General features: G+C 34.3%; 1 protein-coding gene across 3 annotated transcripts; it reads right to left on the reverse strand.

Annotated features, from left to right (window-relative positions):
- Positions 1 to 4,979: 4,979 nt before the first annotated feature.
- Positions 4,980 to 19,362, reverse strand: LOC100805371 (phosphatidylinositol 4-phosphate 5-kinase 9). 3 transcript variants are annotated; one of them, XM_003535150.5, is made up of 9 exons: positions 18,935 to 19,362; positions 16,485 to 17,867; positions 15,676 to 15,843; positions 14,888 to 15,053; positions 14,009 to 14,119; positions 7,396 to 7,583; positions 6,811 to 6,959; positions 5,948 to 6,113; positions 4,980 to 5,382 (listed from the first exon to the last, which is right to left on the reverse strand). In XM_003535150.5, the coding sequence occupies exons 2-9, from the start codon at positions 17,732 to 17,734 to the stop codon at positions 5,106 to 5,108; spliced, it is 2,475 nt and encodes an 824-aa protein (XP_003535198.1). In that variant the 5' UTR covers positions 17,735 to 17,867; positions 18,935 to 19,362; the 3' UTR covers positions 4,980 to 5,105. The 3 variants fall into 3 exon arrangements, with proteins under 3 accessions (XP_003535198.1, XP_014618494.1, XP_040861588.1); XM_014763008.3 differs by lacking the exon at positions 18,935 to 19,362 and adding an exon at positions 18,815 to 18,900; XM_041005654.1 differs by lacking the exons at positions 4,980 to 5,382; positions 5,948 to 6,113 and adding an exon at positions 6,122 to 6,353 and having other exon boundaries at positions 18,935 to 19,065.
- Positions 19,363 to 22,202: the final 2,840 nt, after the last annotated feature.

Genomic DNA, 22,202 nt, shown 5'->3' on the forward strand with positions numbered 1-22,202 from the left:
ACATTTATTATATATCTCCTAATACTAAAGATTTGATCAACTATGATATTTACCTAAAAACTTATTTAATTAGTTTTTAAAAAGTTCATTCTTAAGATAACCTTAATTTTTTTATAAATTAATTAAGTAGGTGTTTGTTGATAAATTATTTCTAGGAAATCGTTTACAAAATATTTGTGTGAACTCATAAAAATAAATGATTGTTTTTCAGATATAAACTAAACAAAACACGCAAATCAAACATTTCACGATTTATTATTATCTCCTAATTTTCTAAATAATGTTAGTGATAAAAATTTTATTCATTTTATCTTTAGTCGGATCTAAATAAATTTTGAATTTAGTAGTTATTTTTTCTTCTCGAAATCCTAGATAAGTTGATCCTTAGTTAGAACTTAATCATATACTGTGGCTAATGTTAAACAAAATCTTTACATTAAAGGCATGCAATAATAGTCTCCATAGTTTACGGAACATACTCCCTGATCTAGAATATAACCGACGCTTTTTTTATTTATTAAAATATAAATAAATTTCAGTTACATATATTTTATTTAATAAAATTATGTCTTAAATATCTTTCATTTCAATAAAATAAAAGACTTTTTTATGCTTAATATTAAATTTTAATGAATGATAATTCAAAAAATATTTATTTTTTAATTAAAAATATATAATTTAATAAAATTAATTATTTTTTAATAAGTGTGATATGATTTTTGTTTCTTATAATAGAGGCCCGTGAAAGTATATTATTGTGTGATATTCAAACTTGTTTTGTTGTCTGACTTTTTTTTATCGAATATTTTCAATCATTCTTGTCAAGAAAAATTAATAAATAATTAAAATAAAATATTAATTTTTAAAATTAATCTTATATTATTATTAATTTTTTAGATTTTATATTTCATAATTAATATATAAAGGAATATAAGTAAAAAAAATATAATTAATGTTATTTTTAAAAATTAAAATAATAATTATTTTGAGACAACTTTTTTTTTCTTATATAACAATTATAATGAGATCAAAGGGGTAAAATGAATGTTCTTCAATTCAAAGAGAGGTTATGGTGACTTTTTGGTCAAATACCTGGTTTTTACTATCTTCTTCTTTCATATGATATTATTAAATTATAATGTTAAGAATTAATATGATATTAAATTATAAAATTTAAAGATTAATTTATTATTAAGTGATATGAAAAAATGGACTTATCACATCTTTTACATAAAAGGGATCAAATAAGAATTAACAGGTTTTCAAGTTCTTATAAATGTCACTTTCATACTAATAACTAATAAAAACACATGTAATATTGGTTGAAATAATAATCAATGGAGAAAAGTACTTCTCAAACCACTTTTCTACTTCTATTGAAATCATATATTTTTTTTAGAAGAAAAAAGGGATATATGAGTTCAACTTATGTAAAGGAAAAGTACTTTGTTAATTTGTGTGTGCGTGTACGTGTCTGTGCCTCTGTGCTTATATTTGTCTTAGCTTTTTATTTTCATGGTGAAGGATGATTATCTTGCATTTCCATGAGAATAAATAATTTCATTTTTTTTAGATTATTATATGCCAACAAAGTCTAATTGAAATTGAATCTTACTTGTACACATTAAGCAAAATCTTAAATTCGAATCTTGTGAATGAAAAAAATGATTAAGAAAGACAAATTTTAATAAAGGTGACAAACTAAGTTTTGTGACAAAGATTAATAATCCACAGTGAATATTTCGCACCAATAATAATAATGGCCAAAAAACATGTTCATGAGAACAACATTCTTAGAAAATGCAATAAAATGTTTCACTTTTTCTTAAAAAAACATTTTATTAAGCAAAATCTTGTGAATTCAATCCATGAACCTACCCCATCCAATTAGATTTTCGTGGGTTAGATTGAGTTATTAGATTGAATTGGTTTTAATTTAATGAAACTGATTATAATTGAATTGAGTGACGGGTTTGGAGTTTTGAATCCGATCAAAACCCAACCCAATCCAATTTAGTACAGTATTATGTTTTATGATTATTGTTGACTTAAGTATTTTGAGTTGTAAACCAATGTTATGTTTATGATTATTGAATTCTAATACTGATCATTGTTTATCATGTGAATAATATTTTTCTCATTTTCCGTCAAACAAAATATCTTACTATTTTTTGAGCTTGATGTTTTTTTTTATTAAATTTTTCTTCCAAGACTTAACTTGACAATTTTTTTATGGCTCAATCCGATCATCAATCAAATCCAATCCAATCTAATCGAATTAGGGTTGGATTGGGTTGGAAAAAAAGAAAAGTAAATCCAATCCAACCCAATTAAGTTTAATTGTATTGGGTTAAGAAATAGATAAAATTCAATCTAATCCAGGCCACTTACAATCCTAAAGCATATAACATTTTTTTTTTCATTTTAGATGTAAATTTTTTTATTGAGATTTTATCAAATTACACAAAATATTAATTGGGTTTTTTACCCTTACATTAACCTCCCTTACAAGGGTAGATGATGTAATGTTTTTTAAACCTTGAGGGAGGGAGTGCAACTAAAAAGAACGTCACTGTAATATTTTTACATAATTAGGAGAGATTTATATAGGGATATACAATTTCAAAAAATTAAAGAGATATCAACATAATTTACTCTATTATTAATTTGAAATGTAAAATTAAATTTCAGATTAACATTTCCGAAATGTAAAAAGTTACATTCTAAAAAGGTTAAACGTGTAGGAAGCAAATTTTAAGGTACAAGAAACAACTACCTATTAAACACTTTAGAAGACAAGCAAAATGGGGTGAATGTAGGTGCCCCAGCTGCAGCCCATAAAGGGAACCCTATAGCCCATGGACCCATGAGGTAAATGGGCACTATCAAATTGGGGTGGCCGCAAGTATGACCACCCAACAAAACCTACTCTTTTTATTTTTATTATACGGTTGCATGAGATGTCAATTTCCTTCTTTATTATTACATGTTTCTTTGTTCTATATGCTTTGAACCCAAAATGTTTCCTTTCCCAAGACATTTTATTTTCCCAGCTGCTGGTTTTGATCGATTGGGACTATGAATCAGGTTAACTTTGTGAAGAAAATGATTTTCTCAAAGATAGAGCTGTATGATTTTCCCTCGCTCTTTAAGAGGGTTTGAAAAAGGCTACAAAGTTTTTTTAACAAATAAAATGAAATGAGATAGGCAATAGAAATAAAATTATATTTGAGTTATAGTATTGATATAGTTTTGTATGATAAATTAATGACATATAAAGGACTAAAGGAGTCTAAATCTTTATTTATGTTTAATATATGACGTTGAGTTTTTATTTCATAGATCGGCAGTGAAAGAGAAAAAGAGCTACAGAAACAATTTACTCTTTATATCAATCTTTAAATAGTGAAAATTTTATATATCCGTATAATTCAAAAATACATTAGTTTAAAACTTTAGATCAAAATACTTTTTGAGTCATGAAACTTCATTAAAAAATATTTTTGATGCATTGTTTTACATTTTCACGTAATATTAGTATGTTGAGACAGCATGTAATGAGTTTGACAACTTATCAATATAGTTAAACCCACAAAATAAGTTGTCTAGAAAAAAATTTGTTGAAAGAAATTATCTTTAAGAGGATTAGTTTTATGACCTTTAACTATGAACTACTTTGATTTCAACAATATATATATATATATATATATATATATATATATATATAATATGTTATGCTTACATTAAGTTGGAATTAAACTCTTATAAAATACATTCAACATAATAATATAACGTAATAATATAGTAGTTATGATCATGAATTATATGTTTAAATTATTATTTTTTAAAATAAAAATATTCTAATAACATAATACCAATATCAACTTAATGTGTTTTATTTTATAAAAAAATCAACTTATGTTAATGTCCATGTAGTTATTATGTTTCGGCTTGTTAATCCAAATGAGTTTTAATACAATTGTACTCAACTTCAGGGAGACTACTTTATCTTTAGAGAAACAGACGACGACCACAATTCAACAACTTATTACGTACAAGTGTTATGGATTTGCAGGCATAGCCGTAAGGTCTATAAGGACAAAAACGCCCAAGGACAATGTGTGACTCATTCCATATAATATCCTTCTATTAAGGGCACCAACTAATTCTAAAGTGTCAATGACCTTCACATGCACCTACCACTTTCTCACATCGGATATTGCATTTCACTCATAGCAAGGAAAGGAAGGGGACCTCACCTCACCATCTAAGCAGAACCAGCAAAAATCATGTACAAATTCACCTTGTATATAAAATATTGTTCAGTAAAAATATGAAAAAAAAATACTAGTTTAATTATTGAATTTAATTTATTCTGTAAGAAACTAAGCCATGTAATGTTACTATATGCTTTACTTTATTTATAATTATAATTATAATACTAATTAATGCCATCCATTCTAGGAATCTTCAATAAAGTTTATGATTAACGAACCATTGTAAGGCCAACCATAGCCATATCAGTGCGCAAAATACTTGTCAAATGGGGAATCACGACAGTGATCGTTTCATTAATTTGCCCAAGCTCAGACCTTACACCTCTGCATCCTATCCTCTAGAAGAGACGAGTAAATTCTTATCATTCACTTGATGATTCAAACTTCAATGCATGGTATAGGGGTTATCTATCTCTTAATACTAACACTAGATCAAACTTCTCACTCTCAATATCACCGGGCCCATGATAATATAGAATTTTAAATATGTTTTCAGTCTAAAAATGTCAAGTTTTGATTCCAATCCCTTTTGATTTGTATTTTGTTTTGGTCTGTTGGAATTTTTGAACTGCTGCGATATGGAGTGTTGAATTTTTATTAAACATGAGATGTGTACTGTCAAATACTTTTTACTTGTGGATAGTTAATTTTAAATTTTAAAAAAGACTAAGATGTAAAAGATGAAAATAGAAAAGACCAAAATTAATATTTAGCATATTTATAAAATCTAAACATATTCAAGTCAATTATACAGCATGCACAAAAGGAGGCAATGTGACAATGACACTTTCTGAATAAACCAACTGGTTGAACTTAATCCCCAAACTGTTATCCTGCCATTTCATGTGGTGGGAACACTTTCTGAATAAAATCCAGGAAGCGACGCGAGTAGAATGTTGGATCCACTGCCGAGATAGACAATGAATCGAACTGAATTGATTTGTATGCATGTTCAATCTTCTTAGTCATGTTGTACTCTTGCAATATGTCAATTATACCCAGGTAAAGTACGACATCATAAGCCTCATGGAACATTTGCATTTCCTCTTTTCCTGGAATCTGTTCTGCCCTCGCTGGCATGTTCACACCTAGCTGGATTTGTAGTCTGCATAACAAGTTGCAAAGTAGGAAAAACCCTCAGCCTACAATATTTACTATAGTAAAGTGAAATGCCTAGACTGTTAGGAGAAAAGAAAGGGATAAGATCTATCTCTTCCAAGACAAATAGCCATATAAAGTCTATCAATGTGCAACAAGTATGACAGATGTTTAGGGTTCATAAAGATTCGAGCACCGAGGGATTGTTAAGAAAGTTTAAGAATTGCAAATATTTTAATTTGTGGCAGAGTACATATATTTTCTCCACCTTGAAATTTATCAATCAGCTTCCAGCATTGAAAAATCACTTTTCACGGGTGATTGAGATAGCCTAACGGGAATTAATTTTCAAACAGGAGCATCCATGCATCCTTTGGCAATGACCAGGTGATCTCTCAATCACACAGCACAATTGTCCTTAAAAGTAGAAGTGTCATAACATCCCAAATTTGTTTATATTTTATGAACATAGAAGTGATAAAGAATTTGGAGGTGCAAGGTTCAAACATAAAAATAGGATAGTTGGACCACTGTGATTTTGAAAATGATACATAATATTAAAGAAACCATACCTTGCTGTACCGGGTAGAAGTAGATCCACCTCCTCATCCCCAGCAGCCGAAGCTCGCAATCTGCTACCCCTAATGTGTGACCCTACAACAACACTATCATCATCTGTACCCCGAGGGACCAGAACAAGGCCTTGTGGATAGTTGGATCCTTCATCCTCTAGAGGGTCTGCAGTTGGTCATTAGTGAAATTTTGAAACTAATCAGCTCCATGATTACAATTCTAGTATAAACTTCGTACCCCATTGCCCAGAGGCTCTTCGCTATGCAATGATAAATCATGCTGAAACTTGAAAGCATAATGATAGACAAACAGATAAGCCTTTCAGGCTTTCTAAAATGGTGTGGTGCCTAACCATTATCATAGTTGTGAGTAAAACTCTGATTAGATGTCAACCAAATTAAGCACCTAGATAAAACAAGAAAAAAACTCAGGAAAAAAGAAAGGAAAAGTAAGCCACTGGGTTTTTACAACACTGCCCCGAATAATGGCTACTAACATAGTTTAAGTAGAAAATCCAAACTTAAGCCAAGCCTATCAATCTTACGCAAGTAAACAATCAGCACAAAATTGTAAATAACAAATGAGATGGACATTAGCCAATTTGGAATAACATCATCTACCCTACCTAATAAAAACCAAAAGCAGTGTTTATATTGTTTGCTGGTCACATCAATAGTTAGGGGCATAGCATTATCTCTCCAGTCTCCATTCCAGGTCACTAGTTTCATATTTCCAATGCATGAAAACATCTAATTAAAGACACCTCGATATAAATACTTATAAATACCTATCTGAAATAAATATCAACCATATAAAGGCAAATAATAAATCAGTAGCTTTCTAGGCCGGATCAGATACCCACCTTCCTCTGCAAGAATTGGCAATCCATCTGCAGTTCTATTTTGGTTGTATGGATGCAGCTGCTGGGGAGCTCGATAATGAACACCTAGGAGGAGGCTGTAATCCATTATCTGTTGTAATTCCAAAAACTTGCTGTCAATCTCAATCTGCCTGCACAAAGAGCTAATATTCAATTTTTGCAACCAGGAATTGTACATCATAAAAATTTAGGTAAACTCACCAGACAAAATTTAGGATTTCAAAAAAACACAGGCAGTAACTATTTTTATTAAGCAACAATATATTGGGGAAAACACAAAATAGATCCATTCCTAAAAAAATTGAATATGCTCAATGTATACAGTATTAGAATATTTGATAACGGTTCAGCAGAACTACAAGAGACAACATATTCATAAATCCAAAATGCACAAATTAAATGATATACACGTGTTTCTATTTGCTTTGTTCTTTGTTACTTTGTCAACAAAGTGCAATTTATCTTCCTTTTTCTTTATATTCTCAGTAATAAAATTTATTTTTATAACAACAAAAAACAGAAAGGAAAATGCAAAATCAAAGAAAATATTTTGTAAATACCCCTTACTTCAATAAAGACTCCTGCCAAGATGGTTCCAAGTAAAAGCAGTAGTTCAGATCCAAATCTTTAAGAGTGGTGTTTTCATCAATTTCTATCTTGTCCGAAGAACGTCCAAGAGATGAACCTTTCAAATCATATCTCCTATGGATCCTTAATTCTGTGCAGAACATATTTCCCATCACGACAAAGCGAAACTGCAAAATAGAAAATTAGATATAAGTATTAGCCTCCTGATAAAATGTAGATTATTAAGTCATTTTGCATGAAAGATGTTAAGTCTTTTTTTTTTTTTGGAAGGCAGAAAATATATATTATTAAATAAACTTAACAGTACCAAGGGGTACTGGTTGTAAGATAATACAATGCACCTATGGTGCTGCCTCCAAAATAGAAAAATCCCAAGCTAACCCAACAAGTAAAGGAAAACCCCACCCAGATTAACCAAAGGAATCCGAGATATTGGTCGACCAGTGATTAAAACTAGTGTTGAAGTCTTTCTCTCTAGCTTTTAACCAAGACCAAACTAGAAATAGAGCATCTTCCATGACTTTAGAGGAGTCAAAAATTTTGCCCTGGAAAATCAGAAGGTTCCTATGCTGCCATATAGTGCTAGTTAGAGCAATCCACCACCCACACCATCTACTATAATTTACTGCTGCACCAAAACCATCGCAAAATTGAACAAAGTGGCTTGCTAGAGAAGCTGGAAGAGGTCCTACTACCTGAATCCATCTCATGGATTCCCACCACAAGCCTATTGTCATTTTACAATTGAAGAAGAGATGACCCGCCTCCTCCTGCACATAACCACACAGAGGACAAACAGCTTCCTGGATGGGCACATTTCTGCTTAGAAGATTATCCCTAGTGGGGAGCCTGTCTTTAATAAGCCTCCAAGAAAAAACCGCAGCCCTTGGGGGGATTTTCAACTTCCAAATTATCTTGAAAGTCCTCCCATCTGAACCAGATGTAATGGGGTTCATCATTAACCTATAAGCTGACTTAGTGGAATACACACCACTAGGTTCAGCCTTCCACAGCATGGTGTCTTTCACATGTCTCTGAATAGGGATAGAAGTGATTTCCTCCATAAAGTCCACTGCTAAGTCATTTTCATGATCAAATAAGTTCCTCCTCCACTTCATGTCCCACCTCCAACTATCCTAAGTAAAATTGTCCATCATTGAAATGAGATTTTTTTGCTGTCTACTAATTAGAAATAACTGGTTATACTTCTGCTCAAGAGTGCAATCTTCCCCTAGCCACTTATCTGTCCAGAAGTTAATTTTATCCCCACACCTAACCTTCCAAGCCATATTTTGATGAAAGATGTTGTGGTCAGACTGAGGATACAGCTTTCTAAGGTCCCTCCACCAGTGGGAATACCCCCCTTTGTCTCGGCCATTCTGGAATTCTGACCAACCTCCATATTTGGAAGTTATAATTCTAGCCCATAACTGCTGCTGATCAGAGGCTAAGGCCCATATCCATCTACCCAGCAAAGCTACATTGAATTTAGAAATATCCTTGATCCCCAGCCCCCCATCAATCTTGGGAAGACAAATAACATCCCACTTCACCCAAGGTATTTTCTTATGCTCATGATCTCCCCCCCACAAAAAATTCCTTTGCAAGGATACCAATCTATGAACTATCCTTTGAGGTATCTAGAAAAAGGATAGGAGATAAATTGGAAGAGCATTCAAGACAGAGTTTATGAGGGTGATCTTCCCACCCATAGATATATTTTTCTGGGCCCATTTGGATAATTTAGTTTCAAATTTTTTGATCAGAGGCTCCCACACCAACCGGCTTGAAGGTTTAGTTCCAATAGGAATACCCAGGTAATAAAAAGGGGTTTCCATTTGCCTACAATTCAGGATTTGGGCTGCTTCATGGGCCCAATTAACTTCACCTCCTAAGATCCCAAACTGACTTTTAGCAAAGTTAATCTTCAGGCTAGAGGCCAATTCAAAACCTCTAAGCAAGGCCTTCAAAACATAGACATTCTCCCAAGCAGCCTCACCCACAAAAACTATATCATCAGCATACTGCAGAATATTGGTGGGTTCTTTTTTCTTTCCAACCAGGTAGCTTCTATATAGAATTTTCTGGACTGCTTCCCTCATCATTCCAGTGATACCTTCTCCTACTATATTAAAGAGCAAAGGGGCTAAAGGATCCCTTTGTCTCAATCCTCTAGTAGGAACAAACTCCTTTGTAGGACTTCCATTAACTAGAATTGATATGGTTGCTGATTGGAGGCAGGCAGAAATCCATTTTCTCCATTTGAGACAAAAACCCAACCTTAGCAGCATATAATCCAAGAAAGACCAAGAGACTGAGTCATAAGCCTTTTCAAAGTCCACCTTGAAAACCATTGCTGGCTTCTTGCTCCTATTAGCTTCCTCAACCACCTCATTGAGAATCAAAATACCATGAAGGATATGTCTGTCTTTAATGAAAGCTGACTGTCTTTCATCAATTAGACCAGCCAACACATGCCTCAATCTGTTTGCCAATAGCTTGGCTACCACTTTGTACATGTAGCCTATCAAAGAAATTGGTTTATAATCATTAAGGGACTGAGGATGATTTAATTTGGGAATTAAAGCCAGAAAAGAAGCATTGCTGCCTCTAGGGAAGCTGCCATGAACATGGAACTCATCCACAAATCTTCTGAACTCAGGTTTCACCACTCCCCAAAACTCTTTGATAAAATTTAAGTTAAAACCATCTGGCCCAGGACATTTATCCCCACCACAGCTCCACACAGCTTCTTTGATCTCTTGATCTGAGAAAGGGGCAGTCAACTCCTCCCTCTGCCTTTGATTAATTGTAGGGAACTGGACCCCATCCAGAGTAGGTCTAGAATAATTCTGTTCAGTGAATCTATTAAGGAAGAAATTAACAGCTTCATTCTTCACTAAATTAGGTTGTTGGACCCAAACCCCATCAATGAGAATTCCTTGGAGAGCATTGTAATTTCTTCTGAAATTTATGACTTTGTGAAAATATGCTATGTTGCAATCACCTTCCTTTAGCCACTTGGCCCTAGATTTCTGCCTCAATAGAGATTCATAGGCATTTGAAGCATCCCACAGATCTTGATGTAAGGATTTTTTAGCCTTAACCTCATCATCAGACAGAATTCTATCAGAGGCTAAACTTTCCACTTCATTTAACATCTGCTGAAGATTCTGAATCATCTTACCATTAATATTCCCATTTTCTTTGCTCCACTGCTTTATAACAACTTTTATATTCCTCAGCTTGTTTTTTAGCACAATTCCCCCCAGCCACCTTGCTGATCTCTACTCCAAGCCTCCCTCACCATTCTTTGATACCCTTTTTGATGAAGCCACCAATCAACCACCCGAAAAGGCTTAGGGTCCCAGTCCACCATCTTAGTTTGCAAGATGATTGGACAATGGTCTGAAAAGTACCTTTGAAGGACATGTTGACAACTATCAGGCCAAAGAGATAACCACTGCTCTGAAACCAGGAATCTATCAAGCCTGCTCTTCACACTACCATTGGGCCTAATCCAAGTGAAACTACTACCAACACACTTAATTTCCTGAAGCTCCATCTCAGATATCCATTGATTGAAATCTGAGATGCCATAGGAATCAACACTTCTTTGAGTTAAGCTAATTCTTTCCTCTTGACTTCTAATGCTGTTAAAATCCCCAAGAAAACACCATAAACCATTAGGATTAGAGGTCTTCAGCTGTCTCAAATCATCCCATAAGACTCTCTTCCCAGCAAGGTCACAAGGGGCATAGGCATTAACAATAAACAGCCTCTGATTATTATTGACACACCTCCCATCAAGCAATATAAAGTTTCTACCTTTCTCCCTCCTATCCACCTCAAAAGCTAAATTATTCCATATGCATAACAGACCACCAGCTGCCTGGACTGAGACACTATCCCAAGAGGCAGTAGAATCCCCCCATATGGCCTGACAAATACTATTATTGAAATTCTCTTTTTTAGTTTCTTGAATACAAACAAGATCCACCTTGTGTTTTAAAATGAGCCTTCTAATGGCAGCCCACTTAATTCCCCTCCCCAAACCTCTGGAATTATAGGAGAGGATGATCATGTTTGATGTTTTTTAATTCCCATCTCAGCTGCCACCTTATTATCTCTATTATCCATGTCTAACATAAGCCCCTTGACCTTCTTAGAATCCTCCCCATAAGTCAAGCCCATTTCTTTTACTAGAGCACATTGCTTTTCTATGGGGTCCCCTTGGAGTGATGACAACAAATCAGTTTTTGAGACTGAGTTTAAGTCCACGGCTGGTCCTTTAAGATGTTGGGCCTTTCCACTACTTTCCATCACCTCCTTTCTTCTAACATAGACCTTTGTAGCTGAATGAGTTGGGCCATTTATCCGCTGGCCCAAATCCCCTCTTACTTCCCTTAAGACATTTTGACCACTGGGTATATTGACTTTGTTGTTCTTCTTTATGGTCATATTGCTGCTGTGTGGCAGAAATTCCTCAAAAGGCTTATCCTCCTCCTTATCCCCCTCTGTGCTTATAGCTGTGTGTCCGAGAATATCCTCAAAAAGGTCTCCCTGCTGACCCTCCTCTGCATCTTTGTCCCTGTCTTTTACTTTTTCTATTTGCTTGCTATCCCTCAGTTGTCTTTTATCCTCAGCATTTAAAGCTATACCTTTCTGGGAAACTTGGCCGTTGATGGGTTCCTGCGCTGCACCAAGACTATCACATGGATGTCTTTCTTCGTTGTCGACAAGTGATTGGGCCACGTCATCACTGTCGATGACAGACCGGTCCAAACAACAACGACCAAGGGATTGGACCCAGTGGTCATGGCGGGCCTGGGTCGAAAGGGGCTTACTCCATTGGTTGGAATAGTCACCGACGATGTCGTCGAAGCCTCCGTCGGAGAAGTCGCCGCGAATATTGGCCCCAGGGGTTTCGTCACCGACGATTACAGGGATGTTTGGCTGAGTCGAGAAGGGAGATGGAGGGAGCCAACTAGTGGTTCGGTTGGTCTTCATCTGCGTACCCATTCTGGTCGTGTCCTTGACAACGTCGAGAGCGTATTCAACTCCGTCGATGATGGCCGGCACCGTCTCCTGGATCGCCGGTCTTAGTTTCGTCCGAATCAGAATTCGCGCTACGTCCATCCGCCGCCGTTCCTCCACGTTTTCGTCCACTTCCACCATCTAGCCGATGTCCACCAACACCTTCTCCATGTGTTCTGCCTCCCACACAGCCGGCGGGAGTCCCCATAGAAGGACCCATGTGAGACTGTGGGCTGGACGAGGACCATTTCTGAAGCTCCAAAATGGGTGTAGACCCATTCGCCATCTCTTCATTTATAAGTCGAGCAGCCTTGGATTCATCCAGGTAAGGGAAGATAATCCAATCATCAGCCCAGTAACAGGGGTTAACTTCTAAGTCTACCACCCATTTTAGCTCCTCCTCCACCCTTTCGAACATACCTTTGTTCTTCAATCTCCCTATCCAAGCCTTCTGAAACCATTCATTGTTCTCCATGTTTGAGCTCAAGACCACTGGCCTATGAGTAGCCCTTTTAGCACGCTGAGGGGCTTCCTTCAGATTATAAGAGCGTCCTTCTCCAAGTGTCACCTCCCTAACCACCTCAACGAAGGATCGAGGTCTTCCACCATTAGATGTGACTTTCGTGTCCTCCTGAAAACCTTTGGGCACCTCTTGAATACTCACCATTCTATGTGTGGAGGTACCATTTTGGTTTGTACGAAACACCTTCCCCCTGCCAAATTTTGGTCTGTTAACGAACATTTTCATCCCTCCAATGAAGATGTTGTTGTCTAGTTGCCTTTCCAACCTCTGTTCATCCACAACCTCTTTAAACTTGACAAAGCCAAATCTATGGCCTTTCTTGTTTTTGGATTTGGGAATAAAAACTTCCCACACCTTTCCCCATTTCTGGAAAATCTGCCATAAGTCTTTCTCCTTTATCCCTTCAGGGAATCTGGAGAAATAGAAGGTCGTTACATCTTCCTTGTTTCTCCATGTCACCTTCCTATCTTGCCATTGGTGTCTGCTCCTTTCCACTCTGCCTCTGTTTTCTGCCACGTTCGTTTTCCTCCTATGTGTTACTTCGACCCATTCTCATTGATTGGTGATAGAGTCATTATCGTCCTCCTGTTCTGCACTCCATCTCTCTTCAAAGCTCCTTTGTTGGTTGTATCCTCCATCTCTGCTGTTCCATCTTCTATCTCTGGTTCGAAGTTTGCCGCCAGCATGGCATCTTGGAGATGTACGTCGTTGATGTCTCTCCCTCGCCACATCATTCCATCGAAAACTCCTTCTTGCGCTTTCGTTCCTCCTCCCATTCTCTTCCCCTTTCTCTCTCTCTCTCTCTCTCTCTCCCTCATCTCTCTCATAATGTCGCTATAATCAATATGGCCAAAGAGTTAGGAAAGATGTTAAGTCATGATAGGTTCAAATATTTGATGTGGCACATTTGCTTTATGAAAAATCTTGTACTTTTTGATATTCCGGAATTTCAAGTTTTAAGGTGCAAGTTGAGGCAATAGTAATAGATAAATGCTCCAGAAAATGACTCGGGTGCAGAAAAATGCACATTACCTTTTGACCACTCGAAGGTATAATCCTGTGCAGACCAAAAAATTTTGTGATAAGTGTATTATCATATGTCTTCACATGGTGATGATAGTCTGGAAGCATTCTTAGAAGAACCTACATTTCAAAATTTGGTTATCACAATTTTTTTTAGTGAAAAAGAAGTAGAGAAGAGCAAGTGAATACTAAAATATCATTACTAAGCATATGCTCCAATGAGTTTGATTTAATATTCAAAAGTGTTAGCTAAAGGGTAAATTTCCTTTTTCATTTTTTACTAAAAAAGTAGTTTTATTAGAGAGATATGGAATTAGGAGAAGCATAAAATGTCATACAAAATCAACCCAAAAATAAGAGAGAATTCAACAGGGAAAAGGAACATAAAATCAAGAATGTGGTAAAGATGTCAATTTTCTCCACATGAAACAGTCACGTGAAAATCTGCAATTGAGTTAATGAGACGGTTATGTAACTTGTTTTAAGTATTTCATATATATATATATATATATATATATATATATATATATAATATTTGTTTTATTTGAACCCTATTATTGCTAAAGGCCAAGTTTAGTATACTTTTATAATTTGTGTCACATTTTAATCGTCATCCAGTGCACAATGATGTCATCATCAGCACTTGTTGCAAGTGGGTCACTGATAAGTGATAACAATGCCAAAACCAAACAGGTGTTATGGATATATGAAATGCTATTAGATGCAGAATTCCAGCAATGTCAACCTCAGAATCTGAATGGAGTTCAAACTGTATAATGTATTTTGAACTCCAAAAGAGAACCAGTAGAAAAAAAGCCTCCAAGGAAGCTACAGATATCTGCAACTGCAACATATGCCAACGAACAAGATCCAGATAAAATAAAATACCTTCACTTCAGATCTTCGCAGTGTCTTAATCATGAATCGATCATCTTGAGACAGGAAAAAGACACTACCACTTTTCCCTGGAGAAGAAAGTTCCCTCAGAGCATCATTTCCACAAATGGACATCATATAGTCAGCAGCATCAATCTTGAACAACTCTCTCAAATTTCTGCAACAGGTCACAAGGTCATATATAACAATCACATGTAAAGTGAAAGGAATGAAAAAGAGAGAAGGAAAAAAGGGGGATGTAACAGTAGTTCCTTACTATGTATACAAACACGATTGTAGAAAATTAAAGGCCAATTATTATTATGATTAATGATTTTCTTTTTTTTTTCCTTATCTTTATTTTCATATTTATCAAGAAAAAGAATGCATGATTCTATTCGTCTCAGATTATCAACTAGGCAATTTGAAATGGATACTCAGAATCAGGTGCATAAAACTTATAATGTACACATCCCCCTGCCCCCTTTTCTGAGAAAAATTAAGAATTATTTAAATTTAGTTACTTTAAGAGGAAAAATGGAAATTTGATGAAAACTAGTAAAATAGGATGATGCTATCAACTAATGCATAGAGTGATTATTGTGAATCAGGTGCTCAGGATATGAATATTATAAACAATTCCTCTACAGATATACAATACACCAATAACAGAGTAATTCTGAACCTAGGGCTGCATACAAAAAAAAGAAAGAATTGGTTTATGAGCATGTCTAGAGAGTAAGATCAATGATACAATGGCCCCACGAAACAAATAAGCCTAAACAAGTGTCAATACTTACCTGAACACCATAGGGCAGTAATCTTTCCATTTAAAACCCTCTGATTGATGAGGAGGTGTCAATTGAGAACCTTCTTTAGGAAAATTCATCCAAAAGCTTGCTCTAGGACCAAAATCTGATGCTCGAACTTCTCGTCTCTGTATTGGGGTAATCTTCCCCACAGTATACCTAAGCCATATTGAATCCATTTTTGACATTAGTTACGGAAAAATCCATGCAAAAGCAAATATGGATTCCAGAATAACATTTTTTTCTTCTAAAGTAGGTAGGTCAGGTGTTTTTATTGTTTATTGGTTACCTCAGGAGTCATGACATATCTAAGTTCTACTGAAAATTTGTGAAATACAACTAAGAAGCAAATATTTGTTTATTGAGGATGAAACATCTTTTAATTGTCAAGTTATTCCCAATATCAAATAGAGTTCCTTTTCATGTTTTTGTGTGGGAAAATTGAAAAAAATAATTATTGATATAAACAAGTATTAAAATATCACTCAACTAGTAATAATTACAGATGTCCAAAGAGTGTTTGATTTTGATGATTAACCACTTGAGCCTTTAATTGTTTCTAAACTGAAAATATTCTATCAAACTGCCTTATTTGTAATTTTCTCTATTTTCAATAATCACATTTCTTTTCAGAGGAAAAACAAACAAAAGAAAAGGATGATCTCCACATTCCTTTCTCCTAGAAGCACTGAAGTGTTAGTTTAGTGAGTCTCTAAGGAAATGGGAAAACAATCTGAAAGTTGAAGCTTTACAACTAAAGCTACAAGAGTGTGCAAAAAGTCAAGGTAGTGTCTTTATACCTTATTCCGAGCTGCAAACTAAGCATCAGATCATAGCTCCGGTGACCTTTAATGATTGCTTCACCAGGTCTTTTAATTTCTTTGGCAAGTTTTTTTTGGAGCTGTTTTGCCCTTCTAGACATTGATGAAAAACTATTATTTAAAACTAATTCACTTATTAACACACCTTGCATATACTCGCGTTCCAAAATTGGGACTTTATCTCCATTTTCTGCTACAGAATCTGTTGATCCTAATCTTGAATCATGCCCAATCACTTTCTCAATAGATACCTCAAGACTCCAGCGCCTTTCGAGAGAAATATTTTTGCTACGAGATTGTTCCAGATTTAACAAGTTTCCTTTGGCGAGCTTATCAGATGAAACACGATTTGATCTCTGACTTTCACCAACCTTGACATCTCCCATATCAACTGAAGCAGCATGATGAATATGTATCTGTTTCTGTTTTCTCAAATCTGGCAACAGCCCTCTTTTTCTCAATGCATTGAGATATATTTCTTGTGCAGATGGAAGACAGCTACCTCTCGGATAGAAGGTTCCTTTGCCATCTTTTAGACCCCGTGTCCAAGTCCCAACATAGCAGCCTCCATCACTCCATGTATATGCCCCAAGCCCATGCATCATGCCATTTAACCAGCTTCCTTCAAATGAGTCCCCACTTACCCAGGTGAGAGTTCCTTTTCCTGACATTCTCCCACCTTTCATATTTCCCAAATATACATTTCCGTTGGCCCAGGTATACTTGCCTGGCCCCTCAGGTGTTCCTTGAATCCAAGAGCCTTCAAATATATCTCCATTTGGATAAACTTGATAACCCAACCCATGTTTAACATTTAATCGCCACCGACCTTTGTAGGTCAGATTATCAGGGCCAATATATGTTCCTGTACCATGGATATAGCCACCTGAGAACTCACCATCATACATTACTCCAGAAGGCCATTGTATTTTCCCATATCCATTTCTCATCCCTCGTCTCCACTCACCCTCGTATACACAACCATCTGGCCATACATACTTACCTTGACCCTCTGGAATGTTACCAAGAAGGGACCCAGAATATGATTCTCCATTAGGAAGTGAGAGTTCCCCTACTCTAAATCCAGCAACTTCAGAGGAATGACCAGCTTCACCGTTTGTAAATATAGATAAATGATCTATTTCAGAAATGGCATCAAGAGATTTTGTTCTCTCTGCACAAGAAAGTGCTCCATCCAAATTATCAACTGTGGCCACAGGGCCAGACATGCATAATGATCAAAAGGAAAATTTCCTTGTAGAATTATAACTATCCCAAATTCTCAACAGCTACAAGACAAGAAGGTTTGCATATAGGAAATCTTACCAAGAGTTTGACACTTGAAAATCTTTGTCCTTTTGACTAGAGAAGAGGAGTAAAAAAAATAAAACAAATTAGACTTATGTCAATACACAACCAAGCCTGAAGAGATCCACATTCATGTCATGTAAAAGGGGAACAGACAATGATCATCAAGAGCCTAAGAGAGCATAATGGAGTATAGAATGAAGCAAAATTAATTCTAAAAAGCAGTGACAAACACACTACTTCCTTGAAAACAAATGGCAGACCACAACATACGATCATGGTCTTAATTTGGGAAACATTATGCAATTAAATAGACACCACAACTACAATCAATAGGATCTTTAAAAGAAGATATTGACTCGTTAAAAATTAAAAGAACCAAACAAAAATCAAATGCAAAATAAGCATACATAAAATGGAAGGACAAATGCTTCCGTAGGAAACTAAACTTTTATACTGCATAAATCCAAATTGAACAAATTTACAACACTTTACCTCATCATGGGAAAATTCAGTTTATTTCATAAAAATATAGCAAATAAAACAATACAAAGTAACACAAAAAATAGAGTAGTAGTTAGTTGATGAGTCCTAAAGAAATGCAGAGAAAGTGCCCAAAAACCAAAAAATTGCTAGTCCTTCAGGATTGAAACAAACAAAGCTTCAAAATTCATTGTACAGTCAAGCAATAAGTTCTATTCCAATTTCATAAGATAGCCCCTATTATACCACCAAAACTCCTAAACTCATAGTTCAACCAACCAGTTTCGGAAAAATTCTACACTCCTTAAATTTCAATTTCAAAACATATAAACACTCTTTAAAAAAAGCAAAACAGTTGAGAAAATTGTGATTCGAATCAAACGATTAGTTCCTTGGCTTCAATTCCGTAAGGAACAAAACATATATTTAATTTCCCTGAAATCCATATTGCAACCTAAACTGAACACAGAAAAAAGCCACAAGCAACGAACAAGTAGAAGATAACAACAAATTCTCACTTGTCACACACGAATGACGATAAGCGATTCCACATTACGCACAGATACATCAAGCATCCATAACCGCAATTCAATAGAAACAACGATGCACAGAGAAAGAGAGAGAGAGAGAGAAAGTACCTTGAAAGTTGAAAGTGAAAGAATGAAGTCAAGTGTGTAGGTGATGAAGGCGAGGAAAATTAAAAGAGGTAGTAGATGAGGGTTGTTTGGTACAACACTTTTAAGCTTATTTTTCCACTCTCCAAATTTCGCTTTCGGACGCGATTGGTAGAAAGAATATATGGTTACACAAACACTGTGTTGATTTGGTCGGATCTCATTTTTATTTATTTATAAGAGACTACAATTCAATGTATTAAAGATTAATTGTGTTAGTAATATATATTTATTGTTACAAAGAAAAGAAAATTAAATATGACACTCTTTAAATCAAAGATTAATTCAATTTTTATAATATTGGTCCATGAGAATTTTATACGTAAAAAAATTAAATACGAAATTATTTTACCCAAACATAAATGTAATAGGAATCTTTCAATGGGTTGTATGATCGGATCTCTAACACAAATTCGTTATTTAAACTCTACCCTTTGTCTTTTCTAAGTTTTTCTTGAGCCCAAACAAGTGGACATGATGAGATGATATGCACTTTATTCTAATTCCAAGCAACATTTTTCTATGATTAAATATCAGTAGATATTGCTAGTATTATTATTAAAAAAACAACAAAAATTCAGACCATATGATATCATAGGCGAATGCGATGTATCCTATATGGCGTGGCGGTTGAAAAGACAAAATTGTCCGCAAAGAGTTGGACGGTAGTTAATTAGTGGATATTAATCTGATGGAGTACTTATGCGCAATAATAATTGGGTTGTTATTCCCAAACAGGGCAAGTTCAGACAAAGAGTTCCCAACTATTGAAAACTCAAAATTTTGGTTACCACCCAAAATTGCAGCTAGTGCTTTTGACTATTTGATGACATCATACTCATAAGGTGTTGTTACAGGTTTTCTGTCTTCGGATTAGTTATGAAATTAAAGTTTTGTTTGAACAATTTTTTTTAATAAATATTAACAAGAAAAAAGAAAGAAATAAAGAATGAAAAGTATAATAAAGTTTTCTCATAAACTAAAATTAATTTATACATAAGTTAAAATTATTTTTTAAGAAGCTAAATAATTTTAACATTTTTTTTTAATTTTTTTTTTCTTATACAAGTGTTTGATAGAAGTTCGTCTAATCAAGATTTAATTTAAAGTTTACTATCCATCCCAAAAGTTATATCATACAGGAATTTAAGTAAAGTTTCTTTTTTTTTTTTTACAATTTTTTAGAGTTTTTCAACCCAAAAAAATTCTATATTTTCCGTAGAGAAACTTTTAAAAATATATATATCTTACATCCAAATAGACATTATTAATAAATAGTAAAAAATAATCATTAAATTTTATGGTTATAGTAAAATAATAAATAATTGTTTCTATTTTTTTTTATAATATGATCATGATTTTGTAAGATAAAATTAATTCTCGTATGTTATTCAAAGACTCATGAGTCACACTCACATGATCAAAACTCAATTTTGGTTCTAACTAGTCTCAAAAGCATGCCTCTACCTCCCCTGATATCGTACTATATATGCGTATTAATTTTTCCTTTTGTCTGTGCACCTACGTCATTATAATAGTGGATAATGTTTAAATAAAACATGAGTATATAATTAGGGTTTGTAAAATTTATCCAATTGGCATGGTTTCAATAATAAGCGTAAGAAAATCTATGCAGATTTTATTCTCCTCGCGTGTATCATTCAGGGACGCACCGTTTTCAGAACCGACGATGGGATTGGATTGGTTCGGAGCTAGCTGGTTTTTGATGCGTTTCCGTTTGATGGAGACGTGGTTGGGGCATGAAATATTGTGGCCACTGTGTGCAAAACACGTTTTGTATATATGTTTGTAACCTTTTTTGTCCCCTAGATATTTCTTCAATATTCAACACATGAAAATTGACATACGAATGCCAAGGAAGAAAGAAGTTTTGCAATCTATAATATCCAGTGTCTAATTGTTGCTTTAATTTCAGTGCCGTGGGTCCAATTGCCCCTTTTGCATTCCATGTAATCTTCCATTTTGATTCTGAAAATATTTATTTTCGTATTGACATGATAATATGTTGAACTAAATTTGTATATACATTGTTTGAATGTTTGTCTAAGTACGTAGAATAACCTACACGATTGCATACATCAATTTATGTCACTTCAACTTTTATTATTTGATTAAAGTTAGTTATCTTTCTTTTTCGCGCCTTCTTTCTTATTATGATAGAAAATTAGTTGAGACTTTGGAAGAAAAAATGGTAATGATAACATTTCTCTCCAAAAGTAAATCAAGGAGCAAATACATGAGATGGGTATGATCAATTTAGCCAATTATAGTATCAACTAATTACCAACTAATTGTAGTAATATATTAAAAGGATAGCTAACAAAATAGCATAAAAGTAAATACACTATATAAATTTGACATCATCAATTGCTTGAATAAACAAGGATTTAAAAACATATTATACCAACAAAAAAAATTACATGCAAATGTCCTTTTAGACTGGTTGATGACATGAAAGTTAATGGAATGTTAAGGTCATTATTACATAATCATTTAATGTTGTTACTTAACAATAAATACTAGAGTAATAAATATATCTTAAAGATTAAAATCAAAACAAAAATCTTTAAAATACTAAAATTAAGATCTCCCTATTTTATAAGAACAAAAGGTTATTTAAGTCTATTTATAATGCAAATACCCAAGTTTGACATGAAGTTGGAGTTGGCATGTTCGCAAATTAAAGTGACACGTGCTTTGCTTTGTCACAAAATATAAGGTTTGTGGTTAGGTGAATTGCATACTTTGTCACTAAAGAACATGACACCCTCCATTGAGATCCCCAAATGTGAATGAGACTTGTTTTAATCAAAGTAACTCACAAACTAATGTTCTATACATACTTAGCCTTGCAAATGATATTGAAGTTTAAAAATCATTGAGGGACACACAAAAACTATGGTGGAGTTTTTAGTGTTTGGACAATTTTTCTAATTTGCATTTGCAAAGGCAACGGGGTTGAAACAAGTTTAGGTAGAGAAAAAAAACTTTATGAGCTTTTAAGAGATGAAGTATATGTTAGATAATGTGATAATTTCTACTCCGACATACATATTTATATAATATTATATATGAAAATGTGAAATTAATTAAAGAGATTTTATAAATAAACATAAAAGAATTCACGTGGGTAAAAGATTCACATCCACGTCAATCATTAAATTAAAAACTTATCAAATAAGGGTATGAAAACATTTCCGACCCAAAACAA

Source organism: Glycine max, chromosome 10 (genome assembly GCF_000004515.6).
Source record: "Glycine max cultivar Williams 82 chromosome 10, Glycine_max_v4.0, whole genome shotgun sequence".
NCBI lineage: Eukaryota > Viridiplantae > Streptophyta > Magnoliopsida > Fabales > Fabaceae > Glycine > Glycine max.